Source organism: Dermochelys coriacea, chromosome 5 (assembly GCF_009764565.3).
Source record: "Dermochelys coriacea isolate rDerCor1 chromosome 5, rDerCor1.pri.v4, whole genome shotgun sequence".
Taxonomy (NCBI): domain Eukaryota; kingdom Metazoa; phylum Chordata; order Testudines; family Dermochelyidae; genus Dermochelys; species Dermochelys coriacea.
Window position 1 is genome coordinate 94,233,449 of NC_050072.1, and position 18,458 is coordinate 94,251,906.

Below are 18,458 nucleotides of genomic sequence, written 5' to 3' on the forward strand. Positions count from 1 at the left end.
GCATTCTTGGCATTTGTCTGAGCACTGATTTTCTTTCCTTTTTCAAAAAAGGATTGTGATTCCCTGACTTGGGATAATGATTCAAAATAACTGTTTCCAAATTCATTCTTGCCTCATTAATTCGTTATTAAAGAGTCAAGACTGAGTGTGTTTTTCTATTGGGCGCACATACTGGGTTAGGGGAGAAGCAAAACCAAACCTTGTAATTTAGTGAAAATGGAGGGCTGGTGGACACTAAAAAATGAGACTGACCCAGCTATGTCGCTTGGAGGTGTGCAACTCCACACCCCCGTTTAGCAACATAGTTAAGCTGACTTAAGTCCCTTTGTAGACAGCACTTGGTCAACAAAAGAATTCTTTCATTAACCTAGCTACCACCTTGCTGGGAGAAACCCCTCCCATCAGCCCAGGTAGTGTCTACGCTGAAGCGCCACAGCATCACAGTTGTGACACTGTAGTGTTTTAAGTGTAGATAAGACTTGTTTCATGATAGGCTACTTTTAAAATACAGACACTACTACTTTAGTTACTTGGGAAAATTGAATTTAGAGCAGGACTGCAAGATATTGTGGGGAAAGGAGGGGAATTATCTACCTAATGTAAAGGCAATTTTAGTCAATGTATAAAAAGAAAAAGTATATTTAGATTGGAGGAATAATGAGTGCGTTGTTGCATTCAGAAACTAATGAGTAAAAATAAAATTATTCAGGTAGTGTTAACTTCTTTAATTAGATGTTGGAAGATCAGTTGTGAGATGTTTGTGAACATACTCATCCACAGCCCCTTACTAACGGGATTGTCTAATTACTCATGTCAAGCCACTACATGTGTGTGTTTGGCTGAGCTAAGTATTTTACTTTTACTTGTCTGTACGTGTTCAACCATTGTACATGTCTGTAATTTTTTGAATTACACCAGTCAGTGTTCATTGTACTACTATTTTTCACTAAAGTTGATTGAGTGAACTAGAAGATTTGCTAGATACTTAAATGAAAAGTTTTGATTGTAAAGGATCAGTGCACCTGATAACTCCTTGGCACCACTGATTTCAGAGCTTTGCCTGAAGTCTGTTTGGGGGTTGGGGAGAATCCTGATCATGGCATGAAAGGATTAAGTGGATTATCATGGTAGAATTTGAAGGGATTTTTTTTTTTAGATATGATTAAGCAGCAAGCTGGAAAATCAAAGATGCCTATCAGCTCACATCAGAAAGAGCTAAGGGACAGTTATAATTAGTCTATCTTAACATCAGCAATAACATAATTTTGCAAGACTTAAATACAGGCAACATTAATAAAATCCAGACATTTATATAAGTGTACATTCTTAATTTAGAACTACAGATCTGTAAATTGGAAAGGTAGAGAATGTAGCATACAGATGTGACTACTTAGTTTGACATTAGTTGCTGATGATTCTGTGACATGTATCTTTTTGGATTGACAATACTTTTCAAGACAGATTGAGTTATAGACCTCCAAAAGAGCTCTCCACTGTTGCATGAGGTGATTGGCTAAAGGATTAGCAAACTGCTGAATTATTTCTCTCTCCTTGGCTGTGGTTGCCAGCCATCTCTGGGATGGTAGTGTGTGAAGCTTAAGAGGATGAGGTTAACCTCTTGAGGGTTTATTCTTATGAGTGTGTAGTTAATCCTTGGAAAGCCTATAAATAACTAGGCTGTATGTTTCGTTATAAAATAGAAATACAGACTAGAACAGAAATGAATGCAAAATTCTGTGCAAGGGAAGAGCTAAGCAGCTGTAGCATTACTTTAGATCCTTCTCAACAGTGATCTGTATTTTGTGCCAAGTGATATTTGTGCGGGGTTTTAGAGCAATGACTTACAAGCTTTCTGTAAAAAGAAAGCTGAGTGCAAGATACTTATGCATCTTTTTGGTACACTTCATAGTGTACCAGCCTATAAGAAACAAGCTAAAGCTTTGCTGTTCAGATATTTATACTTTTATGTATGTACAAAAGTGAGTACACAAACTTGCTGCTGTACCTGAAATTACGTGGGATTTCTTACTGTGTATTTACATTAGATACAACCCAAGTAATCTGTTTCCTTTTAGTTATCACTGCTGAGGCAGGATTCATCATTTCGAGAACAAGTGACTTGCTTAATGTTGGGGATTAAGTAGATACTTGACTTTCAGCTCTTCTTATTTTATAACCTGATTTCACCCTCCCCCACGTCCATCATAAAAAAGCAAAAAGACAATACTTGCATCACCTCTAGACTGGTGCATAATTTATCTAATCATCTCTGCATCTCAAAACAATATGGGCATGCTTGCATTGGTTATATTTTAGAGGTGTAGTGACTGAACCTGCAAATAAATGTAGATGGACAATTACAAAGATTGTGTTTAACCCAAAAAAATTTATTCTTTGCTTTTAGTTGAAGAATTTTGAGAGCAGGACACATGCTGACAAATTTCTAGTAATCATTAACTTGTCAATTTCCAGAACAAATTGCACATTTGTCTAAAATAGAAAAGTATGCTTTAAGTGTTTTTAAAGGCTGCTCCTCTATTCCCAAAACCACTTCCAAAGTGGGTTAGGTAATTGGTTTCAGATGCCCAGCCTGTAGGCTTATTCCAGAAGTAAGAATCTAGTTCCATGATGGAGTAAGATGCTACAGAATATACCTGCTTGATTAGTTTCTAGACCGTTATGGTTAGGAACACTCTCTTTGAATGTCAACCAATGTAGTATTGTCTTCAGTGTTCAGGGACACCCTTGGCAAATAAGCCGTGTGTGCTTCCCTTTGTGATTCACCCTCTCCCCTTTGTACTGTTCTCCTTGGTCCGATAATCCAGGCTCTATCCTAACTCCTTTCACTTTTCACAAATTAACTCAGATAGGGAGAAACTAACCAACAATTGGGTTATGATATTATTGAACTTAGAGATGCAACTAATTTGACAACTTCATGGACAAACACCCCAGCCTCATGGATGCTGTGCTTAGATAGTTCAAAAAAGAGCACATCAAAAAGAGCACATCACAATGATGAGAAAACATGTTCTTCTCTGCTGACTGTCTCTCGTTGGCATAACCCAGGATGGAAGTGTATGGTGTCTAAAAAAAACATGTTCTTCTCTGCTGACTGTCTCTCGTTGGCATAACCCAGGATGGAAGTGTATGGTGTCTAAAAAAAACATGTTCTTCTCTGCTGACTGTCTCTCGTTGGCATAACCCAGGATGGAAGTGTATGGTGTCTAAAAGATAAATTGAGGGACATTTGGCATCTGCTGTCATTGGAAAGCCTAGGATAACATTGTCCTTAATGTGGGCCTTTTTGCACACTTATACTAGTATTGGGATTTGTTTTGGTATACAGGTTTCAGAGTAGCAGCCGTGTTAGTCTGTATTCGCAAAAAGAAAAGGAGTACTTGTGGCACCTTAGAGACTAACAAATTTATTAGAGCATAAGCTTTCGTGAGCATCCGATGAAGTGAGCTGTAGCTCACGAAAGCTTATGCTCTAATAAATTTGTTAGTCTCTAAGGTGCCACAAGTACTCCTTTTCGTTTTGGTATACAGTGTACTTTACAAAGTTCTTTATGCTAATCAAGAATGTACTCCAGGGCACCACAGGACACTCTTCCCCTTAGACTACCTTCAGAACTCTAGGTCTCTAGCTGAAACATTTTCCTATAAGTGTGGCTGTGGAAGTACAAATAAGGGGCAATAGCGGTTAGGCCCTCTATCTTACAAGGTGGCTACTGGCTTTAACTTTCCTGGCTGCTAATATGCTTTTGAGTGTGCAACTAGAGCAAGTGTGTGATTTCTTTTGGACTGTGCTTCCTAAAGGGTAAACAGCTGTATACAGCACCAGGTGGAGACCCAAAGTGGCCTTCAAGATTAGCCACAAAATCAGTGGATTTAACATTGAGGCAACAAAGGTGTATGTTAGTGTGACTAGCTATGTATCCTTGAAGAGTGGTGACCATTTTTGAGTTAGCAGGACCTGAAAAAGGTGTTCCTGGCCACTGCTGCTTTTGTTGCCATTCAGGAATATTTGAGTCCAAGAAAACTGAGATTCCTAGCTATCATGAGTTTCCAAAGCTGTGGGTTTTTTAAAATTAGATGCTTATATTTAAACAAGGCAACAGTAGCACACATGGGGATGAAGAGGCAGTGAGACTGAGTGTAGCAATAAACGTTTCCAGACTTTTTATTTGGCTAAATTTGGAAAGTCTTTCTAGCAGGAACAGTATTTCAAGACTTTAAACAGTGTCTATTCTTGCCCAAGCATTCTTCAGGAAATCTCCCACCTTTTCAGTACCACTGGAACAGCTCCAGTGGTAATAATGGAAATAATGCGGGAAGGGCTTAGGTGCCTTTACCACTGTGTTGTATGGACATGCTTAGAACTAGTGGCTGTGACATGGTGGTAGAAATACTAGTCTTTTCTGTGCTAGTACTAGAATTCTGCCACCATCAACGGAACTGCCCTAGTAGTAGTGCAGAGTCAGAGACTTCCTGAAAAATGATTATATAGACAAGTAATCACAGGTGTTAAAATACTTTCAGAACCACCCCCTGTTCTCCATAGGTAGCAGAATCCTGGAGGGCCAAAAGTCCTTTAAACTCCATACTCACCAGGATTGATGTAGAGATGGAAGTGGGAAGTATGACTATAAAGTTGGTGTTTTCACTCAGTTTATCTCAGTGCAGCTTTGAAGTATGGGAACACACTTCTTCCTTCCCTTTCAAATTCAGCACCAATTGCTAACAGGAGGGTATGTAGAAAAGTCCAGCTTTCCTTAGTTAGGACCCTGTTCGTTCTGGGGCCAGTTGAGGATGTGAGACACAGTGACATAGCCTTTTTTCGTAGCCTTCTGTATGGTAAGAGACATTAATGGCTGTTCCAAAACACATGTCTGAGACTGTTTACGTTTTGCAATGTGTACTCTGTCCTTATGACCTGAGAGGTGTTATGAATTACAGAAGTGAGGGTGGGAATGGGGGTAAAGTTAGATACAACTTGTATATCCACTCAGAAACTAAGCTCAGTTTGTTCTCTAGGAAAGTGCCATTACTTCCTCCAAACTCAGTGTATGTGTGCCTGTTTTAATTAGCAATTTACAAATAGTATGACTTTCTGCTCAGAGTGCATGTTGCACATCTTTGACCTTGCATTCTCTAATGAAGACACACAGCAGCATGTACATAAAACAAAAACCAAACACAGCATTACAATACACATGCACTTTCTTCCTTAGGGAAAGTATGTGAGAATGAATGCTATGTAACACGTATTAACTATGTCACTTAATAAGCTACTGGAAGGTGCTCAGACACTATACTGATGAGGGCAGTATAAGAACTTACATGGAATAAATATTTCATATGCTCATATACATTCATAGCTGTTCTCATCTGTCATCGTCCACCCCCCGATTTGATTAGATGTACTTATTATTGGGAGAAAACCATCTGGATACAATATTTTTGTTCATAGTCCAGATTTCTAGGGTTGCAGTAGAGGTGAGATAGAACTTCACCTAGCACAAAAGAAGGTGGCAGAAAGACTTGTGGCTGTGGGGGAGGCAGCTTTAGTTTTGTGGTTAAATCTGGCAATAGCAGTACTTATCTCTTCTACTCATCTTGAGTTTCACCAGGGTGGTCTAAGCTTACCACTCTGTACATAATAGGCATTAAGAATATGGTTCAGGCTTCTGCTTGGGTGGTGAAACTGTCTGCACTAGCTTTACTCTTTGGTAGGTGCTGTGTTGATCTGTGGCTTGGGAGATAGACCCTGGTGCAAGTAGAATTTGTAGGGCTAACTGCAGTATGACAAGTCCCAATTGAAAAGTCTGCATCTACCTCATGTCCAGGCTGCTGAGCATACTTCACCTTTTGAGTCTGTAACCTGGTCTCAGCCGGCTCAGGTAACGTCTGAGTGCCTGTTCATTTCAGAGTCCCTGGCTGCTGGTTTTTCCTCTCTACACCTTGACTCTAGCCTGCTGCTCAAAGCAGGGACAGAGAAGCTACATCTGCCCATAATGAGACTAGTAGGAGTGTAACTTAAGGCATTTTTAGTGGTGTGCCAGGCACCACCCTATAGGAAGAGCTGAATATGTACTACCCATAACCATTTTCAGAGCTTGGTGCAAAAGACATGTTTTTGAAAAAACACTCACAATCCTAGGAAGTATGAGTGTGTGAGTGTATAGGAGTGGCATGTATACTCTATACTGTGCTGTCTTTATATAATGTGTGACTATATTCATGTGCTGTGCATATGTGACAAGGTGGAGCTCTCCCAAGATGGTAGTCCCCCCCACTTGCTCTACATCAACTCCTTTATGCAGCATAGATAAGGAATATATACAGCATCAATCACCTTAATATCTAGGCACTACACATGAAAAATAAGGGGCACAAGATAGATCTTTTGGGGCTTAGCCACTTACCTAGAAACTAAATATGCTTCCATTACAAGTGACTGAGCCCCAGAAGTTGAAAGCAGAGACTGAAGTTTTGCAGGGCCTCTGTAGCTTTGACTTAAGGTATAACTCTAAATAGCTTGTTAGCTCTGGGATGGTGTCAGGGCTTAGGTAGCTTTGCAAATGGCAATGGGTGGAAACTCTGGGGGACTTGGGTGCCTACAGCATTAGGTGGCAGCTCAGTGATGGCTTTGAAAATGTGAACCTTTGTCAATCTTGGCCCAGGTCCTGGCCTTACCTCAGCTTCCCATCTGTAAAATAGGGGTAACAGTACTTCCCTACCTCACAGGATGTAGTGAGGTGCTGAGATATGACTGTGGTGGGAGCCAAATAAATACGTAAGATAGACATAGGAACCCAAGGACAGGTCAGTCTGTATTGGGTAAGTACAATCATATGCTAATGTGACATACCTCTGTAGACTTTATGTTTGAGGTGGTAACCAAAGAGAAATTAGTGGTTTGAATCATTAGAACCTCTGTTTAATAGATATGAATAATCTAGACTTAGCGCATCTTTCAAAAGCAAAGGATTCTAAATCTTTACAAATTTGGAATCTTGCTCTGTAACCCTTAGTAATGTGGCCCACTGAAGTTACTCTGGTAAATTTGGCCCTTGATTTTTTTATCTACACAATATATAGCAGACAGATCCATTTTATCCTCCACAGAATTGCAATTGCCTCAATTTGAAACATAGCCTCTGTTTTAGTAGCATACAATGTAGTATACAGTAGTTGAAGAATGCAAGAATATTGGAAATGTAAAACTACAGGAGAATTTAAGTAGGCCATGGGTATTTAGACACTTAAGAAATCACATTATATAGCTGTATAAAAAGAGCTTGCAATCTAAATAGAGTAGATGAGTTAAAGAAAGGAAGTAGTATCACCATTTTGCAGATGGGGAACTGATGCACAGAAATTAAGCCTGCTCAGCAGATCACAGGAAACCCCTGACAGAGCTAGGAATTGGACCTAGATTTACTCGGTCGCAGTCCCATGCTTAAAAAAAACCCACACAACTCTTAATGACTAGAGTTGTAGTTTGACAACTCTTACTCCAAACCAGAGGACCAGTGAAATACTGTCCCCTGATAGTATAACCGAGTTTTTTAATACTTGGTCTTTTGGACTGAGGGCGAGGGGAAATTGAGGAAATAAATGCTGCTTGAATCAGCTTTCAAATGATAAACTGAATTGTTCTTTTGCCAATATTAAAAGGAGTTGGGGAGAGGTGGTTGTAACAAAGCAGTTCTGGTTGAATTAGAGATTTTTAAATAAATACTCTGGTTAATTACCACAACACAATTGCTTGTACATGCATCATTGCAACCCTCCCCGCCCCCCCCCCCCATTGGACACTGCTTTTGCTCTGCAAGTAACGATAGGTTTCAGAGTAGCAGCCGTGTTAGTCTGTATTCGCAAAAAGAAAAGTTCACCTGCGCATCTACCAATGTGATATATGCCATCATGTGCCAGCAATGCCCCTCTGCCATGTACATTGCTCAAACTGGACAGTCTCTACGTAAAAGAATGAATGGACACAAATCAGACGTCAAGAATAACATTCAAAAACCAAAATTCAAAATGCATCCGATGAAGTGAGCTGTAGCTCACGAAAGCTTATGCTCTAATAAATGTTAGTCTAAGGTGCCACAGGTACTCCTTTTCTTTTTGTGAACTCTTAAAAAGAGAGCAGGCATTAGTGTCTTTGAAGTGACAGAAAGGTGACTATACACAATATAATTGTTACCATTATCTAAAGTGGTGAATGCCTATTTTGTAAATATGTCCTCAGATTGTTGCCATTACCCATTCTCCTGCTCCCTCTTTTCATTTTCCCTCTTTGCAGATAGCACAGGCTGCCTGGAGTGGGGAAGAGGACTGAGATATCTCAGGCTTAGTCTACACTGGCACTTCATCGGAAAAACTTGTCATTCAGGGGTGTTAAACACACATCCCGAACGATAAGTTTTACCGACTAAAAGCGCTGGTGTGAACAGTGCTTTGTTGGCAGAAGCGCTCTGACAACAAACAGCAGCTATGCTGCGCTGCTTTTAATGGCATGGCTGTAGCAGCACAGCTGTCGGTAAAAGATGCATAGTGTAGCCATACCTTTAGTAACAGTTTTTCTAAAGGACACAGGACATGTTCTTTGGGGCTTGGATTGTCTTCATCTGTGTTTCATATAGCACTCTCGGGGCTATGCATGGCTGGAATATAAAGTAAGTTTTTTGAATTGAAGCTAGATTCAGATTATACACATTCAAGTGCTACAGCTCCAGTAGTGCAAGAGACCAAAATTTAGTCCCTTACTTTATAGCAATTATCAATTTATAATCATTCTGCAGATCGTTATACAATGGAGAGTCCTTACAAATAGGCCAAGATCTGTCCCTCTGAGTTGCTGACACAGCAAGGACCAAGATCAGTTCTGTAAAGGATCATGTAGGATTCTTCTGCAGTTCTACTGGAGAAAGTGTTTTCCCCATTACTGCTGCTTTCATGTTTTGGTGAAAGAACTTCAGAGTACAGCAGGTGAAATGAAGAAAAGGAGTACTTGTGGCACCTTTAGAAACAAATTTATTTGAGCATAAGCTTTCGTGAGCTACAGCTCACTTCATTGGATGCAGGTGAAATGAGTGATTGCGGTCTTACACTAGGGGACGGAGATCAATCCAAGTTGTGCAACTTCAGCTACGTGAATAACATAGCTGACGTTTATGTACTTGGATCAACTTACCATGGTGTCTTCACCGCGGTGAGTCGACTGCTACCGCTCCCACATAGACTCGGTCTGCACCTCTTGTGGAGCTGGCTTACAGGAGTTGACGGGAGAGCGCTCAGAGGTAGATTTATTGTGTCTAGACTAGAAGCAATAAATTGATCCCCACTGGATTGAACACAGCCCACTGATCCAACGGGTAGCATAGACATACCCTAAAGAGGAATACCCTACTCTTTGGATTCCCAACAAAATGCATGCCTGACACCACTATGAATGGATGCAGTAACAGATGGCTGATAGAAAACTGAATTTGTTTTGTAATATTGATATATTCTGAAATGCTTTCACCAAACCTTTACAGCTACTGAACTTAGCTAAAAGGAGAGTGAGGTATAATAGCTGCCCAAGGGGGGGGGGGGGGGGAAGAAGCTAGGTTTAACCCAAGCACTTCAGGTGATGTACACTAGAGAATGCAGGTATCTACAACAACAGACCTGGAATGCTCATAACATTCCAAGTATTGCTACAGCTTCAGCTGTGTAAGTCCAATAACTTTACTAATATCCGTTCTGTCTGAACTCTTGGAGTACTGCTGTGGGCTGGAAGCTGCACTAATTCAGGTAATTAGTGCTTCCCTGGTCCATAATGCTGTGCCAAGTGATAGCTCAGATCACTTAGAGGATTGGATCAGTCTGCTTGTTAAGGTTACCTAGCTACTGGCTGTGTGTGGGCACAAGGGCAGCTGAGAAGATACTTGGCTGTTCTTGGCTCTGCTCCCTTCCTACCTCATTTGACACCCCAAGACAAGAAAGAAACAGCTTCTTTAAACTACAATTTTAATGTAACCTTTCCCCCCTTCCACTTCATGTGTGCAAGCCCAGTCAGTCAGTCAGGGGCTAGTGATCCTCGGCCATATGTATGGAGATGTAGTAAGGCATAACTTTCCCTTTCTATCACATGTGCAATCCTTGTGGAAGACTTCTTTTTGAAACAGTAATTAGACCAAATAATGTGAACAGGTGCAAATATGCATCTTATGCCAACATTAGATATGTAATATTGCATAGCTCTGAGAAATGTAACCAACACTTCACATGTGAACACACAGACACATGAGAAAAATATTAAGGTTGCAAAGTCAAGCACTCCAAAGTTACTGTGGAAGTCTGTGCAACATTAATTCGGTGTCCTTGTTTGTGTGCATTATGATGCAATCTTTAATTACATGATCACATGCTGGTTTTTCCACAGGCCTCTTCCCTCAGTGTACAGAAATAATTGATCACTTAATGAGCAACTATTCAGTATTTTGTTTTCTTGTCATTGATCATGCCCCCTTTAGTGCATGCTATTCCAACCTGCTCTGAGGACAGAATTATTAAATTTACTCTTGGGCTTTTCTGTGACATTCATTGCTGTACTAGTCAAGTGCATCACAAATATTAAATTTATTTTCACAACATCCTGAGGAGGTTGTTTTAGATGGGGAACTGAGACAGAGACATTAAGGTCAAAAGTGTCTACTAATTATGGGTGCCTAATTTGGCATACATAGAATCTGAATTTTCCTCTGCCACTTGATCTTATGGAGTAACTGATAGCACTAGTAGGTTGTCATCTTTTATGTGGCCCAGCACATTCCAGAGGGGAATGAAATGCGCACTTTGTCAGTGAGATTTCACAGATGTTTGCAGAGGAACAGGGAGAGACAGGAATTTTGGGTTCTATTCCAGGTTCTGGAGAGAAGGGTCTATAGTGGTCAGATATTTCTGTCAAGTCTGACTCCCTTCTGCTCCTCCAGCCTGTCTCTCCCCTCCTCTGTCTCCTCCTCCCAGTCTCCATCCCCATTCTTGTCCCAGACCCAGTTTGCTAGCCAGTACCAGTCTCCACACTCTGAGCCCTTGAGCCCAGATCCACTCTCCTTGACTAGTCAGTCCTAGTCCATCCCTCTCCCAGTCCTATTTCTTTCCATCACCCAGTGGCTTCTTGTCCCAATCTGCACCCTCTGCAATGTCCCCCGGCCGCACAGTCTGGTTGCAGTTTCCTCTGCACTCCGATAAAGCTACTCTTTTCTACACTGCCTTGGTGCTAGCACAGGGTGAACTGAAAGCACAGAAGAGACTAGACAAGCCCTTAGAGCAGGGAGACTTCACTGGCAATTTATAGCTTAGCAAAGTGAGGACTCGCGTGCAGCGCCTCCTGCTGATTGTCACGGGAATTAGCTCTTCCAGCCCAGAGCACCCTCTAGAGGCCAGTGTCTCACCTGCTACTGGCCCCTGTGCCCCTCCCAGACCCCCAGTGCCCCTTTACCTTGGGGTACTCCCCTCCCAGTGCCCCAACCCTCTAGCCACACCTTACCTCAGTGGCTATTGCCAGTCAGCATTTCGCCCCCTCACTGGGGCAGACTGCAGTCTGTAAACCACTCATCAGCAAGGGCGGTTTGGACCTGCTACCTTTGTCTATTCCCAGGCTACACCTTTGTAACCCCAGTACCTTGCCTGGCGTTTAGCAAGGCCTGGAGCTCCCCAGCTCCTCTGGCCTTACTCCCGCTCTGCTCCAGGTACCCTTTTCTCCCAGACAGCTAAGTCCTTCTTGCTAAGGCAGTCTCTCTCTAGCACCTGGCTCACAGCTTTTATAGGGCCATCTGTGGCCTGATTGGGGTGTGGCCCCAGCTGTGGCTCTTTTTCCAATCAACCTAGCCTTTTCTCTCAGCCCCAGCCCTCTCCAAGGGCTGGTTTTTAACCCGTTCTGAGCCGGAGCAGGGTGACCGCCCCGCTACAACAATGCTGTAATTTTCTCACTCAGGAGGGTGAAAAAACACCCGCCTTAGCATAGCAAGTTTCAGTGTTTGTAAAGCGACAGTGTAGACAGTGCACCAGCGCTGGGAGCTATGCCCCTCGTGGAGGTGGATTTTTTTTAGAGTGCTTTAAATTGCCAGTGTAGACTTTAAAAGCTGTGCTTTAGCATTGCCAGTGTAGACTAGCCCTTAGTTCCTGTGCCCAGGGCCACAGCTGTGCACAACAGTCAGGATCAGCAATTGCAGGAAAATCCCTGCATACCTGGAGTGGCACAGGCCCTTTACAAGTGAAATCTTTGTGGAAATTAGCTGCCAAATTCTAACAACTGCACATTTAGAAACCTTGATGAATTTACTTAGGGGCAACAAAAGGCACATTTCTGACATGAAGGAAACCCCCTGCCAAATTTCAAATCCCTACTTCAAAACAGGAGTTCTCAATAAACTAATTGAAGGAGTTTTTTTAACTTAGGCAGAACAACTTATTTTCCCCTAATCTTGTTCTTGGAAATGGCAGAACCTTTTTTTGCAGAAACTTGACCCAAAAATTTCAGTTTGAGGCATGCCCCCAGCATGGGAGATTTCATCCTGAATGGTTAAAGTTTGGTAAAATTATAAGCATCTTAAAACAGAGCCTTATAATAGGAAGTGTTAGGCAACCTTAAATATAGGCAGAGGTATTCACCTGATCTAGGAAGCTGCACCTGAAATTGAGAGGTCATAATCCATAAGCACCACAATTCTTGTAGGTTTCACAGTAGCAGCCGTGTTAGTCTGTATTCGCAAAAAGAAAAGGAGTACTTGTGGCACCTTAGAGACTAACAAATTTATTAGAGCATAAGCTTTCGTGAGCTACAGCTCACTTCACGGGATGCATTTGGTGGAAAAAACAGAGGAGAGATTTATATATACACACACACACACAGAGAACATGAAACAATGGGTTTATCATACGCACTGTAAGGAGAGTGATCACTTAAGATGAGCCATCACCAGCAGCAGGGGGGGGAAAGGAGGAAAACCTTTCATGGTGACAAGCAAGGTAGGCTAATTCCAGCAGTTAACAAGAATATCAGAGGTTTCAGAGTAGCAGCCGTGTTAGTCTGTATTCGCAAAAAGAAAAGGAGTACTTGTGGCACCTTAGAGACTAACAAATTTATTAGAGCATAAGCTTTCGTGAGCTACAGCTCACTTCATTGGCCGATGAAGTGAGCTGTAGCTCACGAAAGCTTATGCTCTAATAAATTTGTTAGTCTCTAAGGTGCCACAAGTACTCCTTTTCTTTTTAAGAATATCAGAGGAACAGTGGGGGGTGGGGTGGGAGGGAGAAATACCATGGGGAAATAGTTTTACTTTGTGTAATGACTCATCCGTTCCCAGTCTCTATTCAAGCCTAAGTTAATTGTATCCAGTTTGCAAATTAATTCCAATTCAGCAGTCTCTCGTTGGAGTCTGTTTTTGAAGCTTTTTTGTTGAAGTATAGCCACTCTTAGGTCTGTGATCGAGTGACCAGAGAGATTGAAGTGTTCTCCAACTGGTTTTTGAATGTTATAATTCTTGACGTCTGATTTGTGTCCATTCATTCTTTTACGTAGAGACTGTCCAGTTTGGCCAATGTACATGGCAGAGGGGCATTGCTGGCACATGATGGCATATATCACATTGGTAGATGCGCAGGTGAACGAGCCTCTGATAGTGTGGCTGATGTGATTAGGCCCTATGATGGTATCCCCTGAATAGATATGTGGACAGAGTTGGCAACGGGCTTTGTTGCAAGGATAGGTTCCTGGGTTAGTGGTTCTGTTGTATGGTGTGTGGTTGCTGGTGAGTATTTGCTTCAGATTGGGGGGCTGTCTGTAAGCAAGGACTGGCCTGTCTCCCAAGATCTGTGAGGTGATGGCTCGTCCTTCAGGATAGGTTGTAGATCCTTGATGATGCGTTGGAGAGGTTTTAGTTGGGGGCTGAAGGTGATGGCTAGTGGCGTTCTGTTGTTTTCTTTGTTGGGCCTGTCCTGTAGTAGGTGACTTCTGGGTACTCTTTTGGCTCTGTCAATCTGTTTCTTCACTTCAGCAGGTGGGTATTGTAGTTGTAGGAATGCATGATAGAGATCTTGTAGGTGTTTGTCTCTGTCTGAGGGGTTGGAGCAAATGCTGTTATATTGTAGCGCTTGGCTGTAGACATTGGATCGAGTGGTATGATCTGGATGAAAGCTAGAGGCATGTAGGTAGGAATAGCAGTCAGTAGGTTTCCGATATAGGGTGGTGTTTATGTGACCATCGCTTATTAGCACCGTAGAGTCCAGGAAGTGGATCTCGTGTGGACTGGTCCAGGCTGAGGTTGATGGTGGGATGGAAATTGTTGAAATCATGGTGGAATTCCTCAAGAGCTTCTTTTCCATGGGCCCAGATGATGAAGATGTCATCAATGTAGCGCAAGTAGAGTAGGGGCATTAGGGGACGAGAGCTGAGGAAGCGTTGTTCTAAGTCAGCCATAAAAATGTTGGCATACTGTGGGGCCATGCGGGTACCCATCGCAGTGCCGCTGATTGCGCTACATTGATGACATCTTCATCATCTGGACCCATGGAAAAGAAGCTCTTGAGGAATTCCACCATGATTTCAACAATTTCCATCCCACCATCAACCTCAGCCTGGACCAGTCCACACAAGAGATCCACTTCCTGGACTCTACGGTGCTAATAAGCGATGGTCACATAAACACCACCCTATATCGGAAACCTACTGACCGCTATTCCTACCTACATGCCTCTAGCTTTCATCCAGATCATACCACTCGATCCATTGTCTACAGCCAAGCGCTACGATATAACCGCATTTGCTCCAACCCCTCAGACAGAGACAAACACCTACAAGATCTCTATCATGTATTCCTACAACTACAGTACCCACCTGCTGAAGTGAAGAAACAGATTGACAGAGCCAGAAGAGTACCCAGAAGTCACCTACTACAGGACAGGCCCAACAAAGAAAACAACAGAACGCCACTAGCCATCACCTTCAGCCCCCAACTAAAACCTCTCCAACGCATCATCAAGGATCTACAACCTATCCTGAAGGACGAGCCATCACTCTCACAGATCTTGGGAGACAGACCAGTCCTTGCTTACAGACAGCCCCCCAATCTGAAGCAAATACTCACCAGCAACCACACACCACACAACAGAACCACTAACCCAGGAACCTATCCTTGCAACAAAGCCCGTTGCCAACTGTGTCCACATATCTATTCAGGGGATACCATCATAGGGCCTAATCACATCAGCCACACTATCAGAGGCTCGTTCACCTGCGCATCTACCAATGTGATATATGCCATCATGTGCCAGCAATGCCCCTCTGCCATGTACATTGGCCAAACTGGACAGTCTCTACGTAAAAGAATGAATGGACACAAATCAGACGTCAAGAATTATAACATTCAAAAACCAGTTGGAGAACACTTCAATCTCTCTGGTCACTCGATCACAGACCTAAGAGTGGCTATACTTCAACAAAAAAGCTTCAAAAACAGACTCCAACGAGAGACTGCTGAATTGGAATTAATTTGCAAACTGGATACAATTAACTTAGGCTTGAATAGAGACTGGGAACGGATGAGTCATTACACAAAGTAAAACTATTTCCCCATGGTATTTCTCCCTCCCACCCCACCCCCCACTGTTCCTCTAAAAAGAAAAGGAGTACTTGTGGCACCTTAGAGACTAACAAATTTATTAGAGCATAAGCTTTCGTGAGCTACAGCTCACTTCATCGGATGCCATCCGATGAAGTGAGCTGTAGCTTACGAAAGCTTATGCTCTAATAAATTTGTTAGTCTCTAAGGTGCCACAAGTACTCCTTTTCTTTTTGCGAATACAGACTAACACGGCTGCTACTCTGAAACCTGTCACTGTTCCTCTGATATTCTTGTTAACTGCTGGAATTAGCCTACCTTGCTTGTCACCATGAAAGGTTTTCCTCCTTCCCCCCCCCCCCCCCCCCGCTGCTGGTGATGGCTTATCTTAAGTGATCACTCTCCTTACAGTGTGTATGATAAACCCATTGTTTCATGTTCTCTGTGTGTGTGTATATAAATCTCTCCTCTGTTTTTTCCACCAAATGCATCCGATGAAGTGAGCTGTAGCTCACGAAAGCTTATGCTCTAATAAATTTGTTAGTCTCTAAGGTGCCACAAGTACTCCTTTTCTTTTTACAATTCTTGTAGGGAGTGCTGTATTTGAATACATAAACTGCCTGATGCTAGCTAGGTTTTTTAGAGTGTAGACACTGAAATATTTTAGGAACACAGGTTCTATAAAAGCTCAGTTGGACTGTTTAAGCATGAAATAATGTCTTGTATGCTGTCTTTTTGGTAGACATTTTTTCTTAAAAATGGCACCCACCATTTCAGGGCTAATGTGTTTTTAACCGCTTGGTTTAGCTTTACTCAAATCAGGAGAAGGTGACACACAGTGTGGTGGGGTGGAGAGGAGAGGAAGATAGGGTAAAAATAGGATATTATTGATTATGAATAGCTAACCAACATTTTTCTTCTCTTTTCTTCCTCAACTATGTGCTTTGCTTACTTCGTCCTGTGAATATCAATGCCATCCATAACAGCAGCAGCAGTTGCAGGCTCAGCATCTTTCCCATGGCCATGGACCTCCAGTGCCTCTTACACCACACCCATCAGGACTTCAGCCTCCTGGAATTCCTCCGCTTGGAAGCAGTGCTGGCCTTCTTGCCCTCTCTAGTGCTTTGGGTGGGCAGTCTCACTTGGCAATAAAAGATGACAAGAAGCATCATGATGCAGAACACCACAGAGGTGAGAGGCATGGCAAGCCTGATTAGGACGTTGTCAGATTCGCACATTCTGCAAATTATGTGCATCTCTAAAGAAATCGAATTATATAGAATGAAAACGAGAACAAACTGTTGTAAATTTTTTTTTTTAAAGTGTGTCTGCATTTCTACCACTGAAGCAAAATTAAGCTTGGAAGTTTTCAGTATTTGAAATAGGTGTTCCATTAGGTGTCTCCTGCTTTATAGATTGCAGGGCATTTTGACATCCTGGGGAATGATTAGTGTAACACCAGTGCCTGCACAATGTTGTGGATAATTGTTAAACTGCATAATTGGGTAAATTTTTTTCAAAGAAACTAATGTTGTTAAATCGGTGGGGAGAAGGGAAGACAGGAATGAGAATTTAAATTTTGAAGTGAATGTGTTAAATGAAAGGTTTAGATAACTGTATCTGTTACTTTAGTTTCATAGGCTTAAGTTCTAGTACACATTTAAATATTGGGCAAAATTGCACTTGACTAATTTTTGAAAAAAATAATTTATTCTGTCATGAAATAAAAACTAGGCTTTGTGTATGTTTAAACTGTAAATCTATCATGTTTACAAAATACTGTAATTTTCAGGAAATCACTGTATTAGGAATGTGCAATGACTTATATAAATAAAAGCCATTTTAAAACTGTTCGGGGCTTGTGTTCTAATTTTTCCCCCCTTTTTTTATTTCTGTTCTTGCCTCTGTGTCTGAACGGGCATGTCTGTGCATTTCTTGGTTACTACGGGAGCAGACAGAGAGCCGGGCACAGTAAGTACCAATACTTCTGTTAACATTAAAATGTTTCTGCTTCAACAGTACTTGATAAACAAAAAATACTCACACCTGTTTTTTCTCTGTAGGTGTCCTTGTTCTCCCTCCTGTGTAGTCAGAGTTGTGATATGATAAGCATAAATGTACCCTGTTCATATAATGCAGTACTTTTTTTAAGTTGGAAAAATTAAAAGAAACTGTTTAATTACAAAATTTCTGTGGTCATGATAAAATCATGGCAATGGCGAAGATTTGAACTTTAATCAGACTTGATTTGTTTGGCTTCTGGAGCTACTTTTTTTTTTAAGTCATGTTTATTGCTCCTCACATTTTGAGTGGCAATTAAGGTGTTGCTTTTTAAAAAAAAATCTGCGAAAGTTTAAGTTGCAGAACAGGTGAGAAATCAAAATCCACACATTACTGCTGTTTGCAGTCTCTTGGGCATTGTAATTTCTCTAACTGAATCTCTCTACCCATACAAATGTCTTCATTACTTGATTTGTGCATCAGCTGCAATTTCCCTTGAATAATTTTCTTTTAGGCATAAACTGTAATAAAAATTTCATTATAAAGTAAGGATCTTGCTTAGCCCCAACCCTTCTGTCCCCATCCCAAGAAAAGTCTGCCAAAGGGTGGTACTTTGTTTTTCTTCACACTTTTGTGTCTGAGTAATGTGTCTGAGTCAAATTCAGGTGTCAGCAAGTATTTATTTTGATTTATAAAATGAAACTGTATTCACTAATGCCATGGGTGAATTTGGTCCTTTATGGAGCAAAATGAGTTGTGATTATTCTTTCTTACTTGTCAATTAGACAACAATGTAAGATGCAGTTTCACTAGGAAGGGTTATTCATTTTCTGAT

General features: G+C 41.7%; 1 protein-coding gene across 4 annotated transcripts in view; it reads left to right on the top strand.

Moving 5' to 3' along the window:
- TLE1 (TLE family member 1, transcriptional corepressor) overlaps positions 1 to 18,458 on the top strand; it is a 99,567-nt gene that overhangs the window by 30,339 nt on the left and 50,770 nt on the right. For all 4 annotated transcript variants that reach the window (XM_038402103.2, XM_038402104.2, XM_043514379.1 and 1 more), the window contains 2 exons: positions 16,609 to 16,813; positions 17,577 to 17,593. In XM_038402103.2, the coding sequence (XP_038258031.1) occupies positions 16,609 to 16,813; positions 17,577 to 17,593 (222 nt within the window). The remainder of the gene's footprint in view (positions 1 to 16,608; positions 16,814 to 17,576; positions 17,594 to 18,458) is intronic.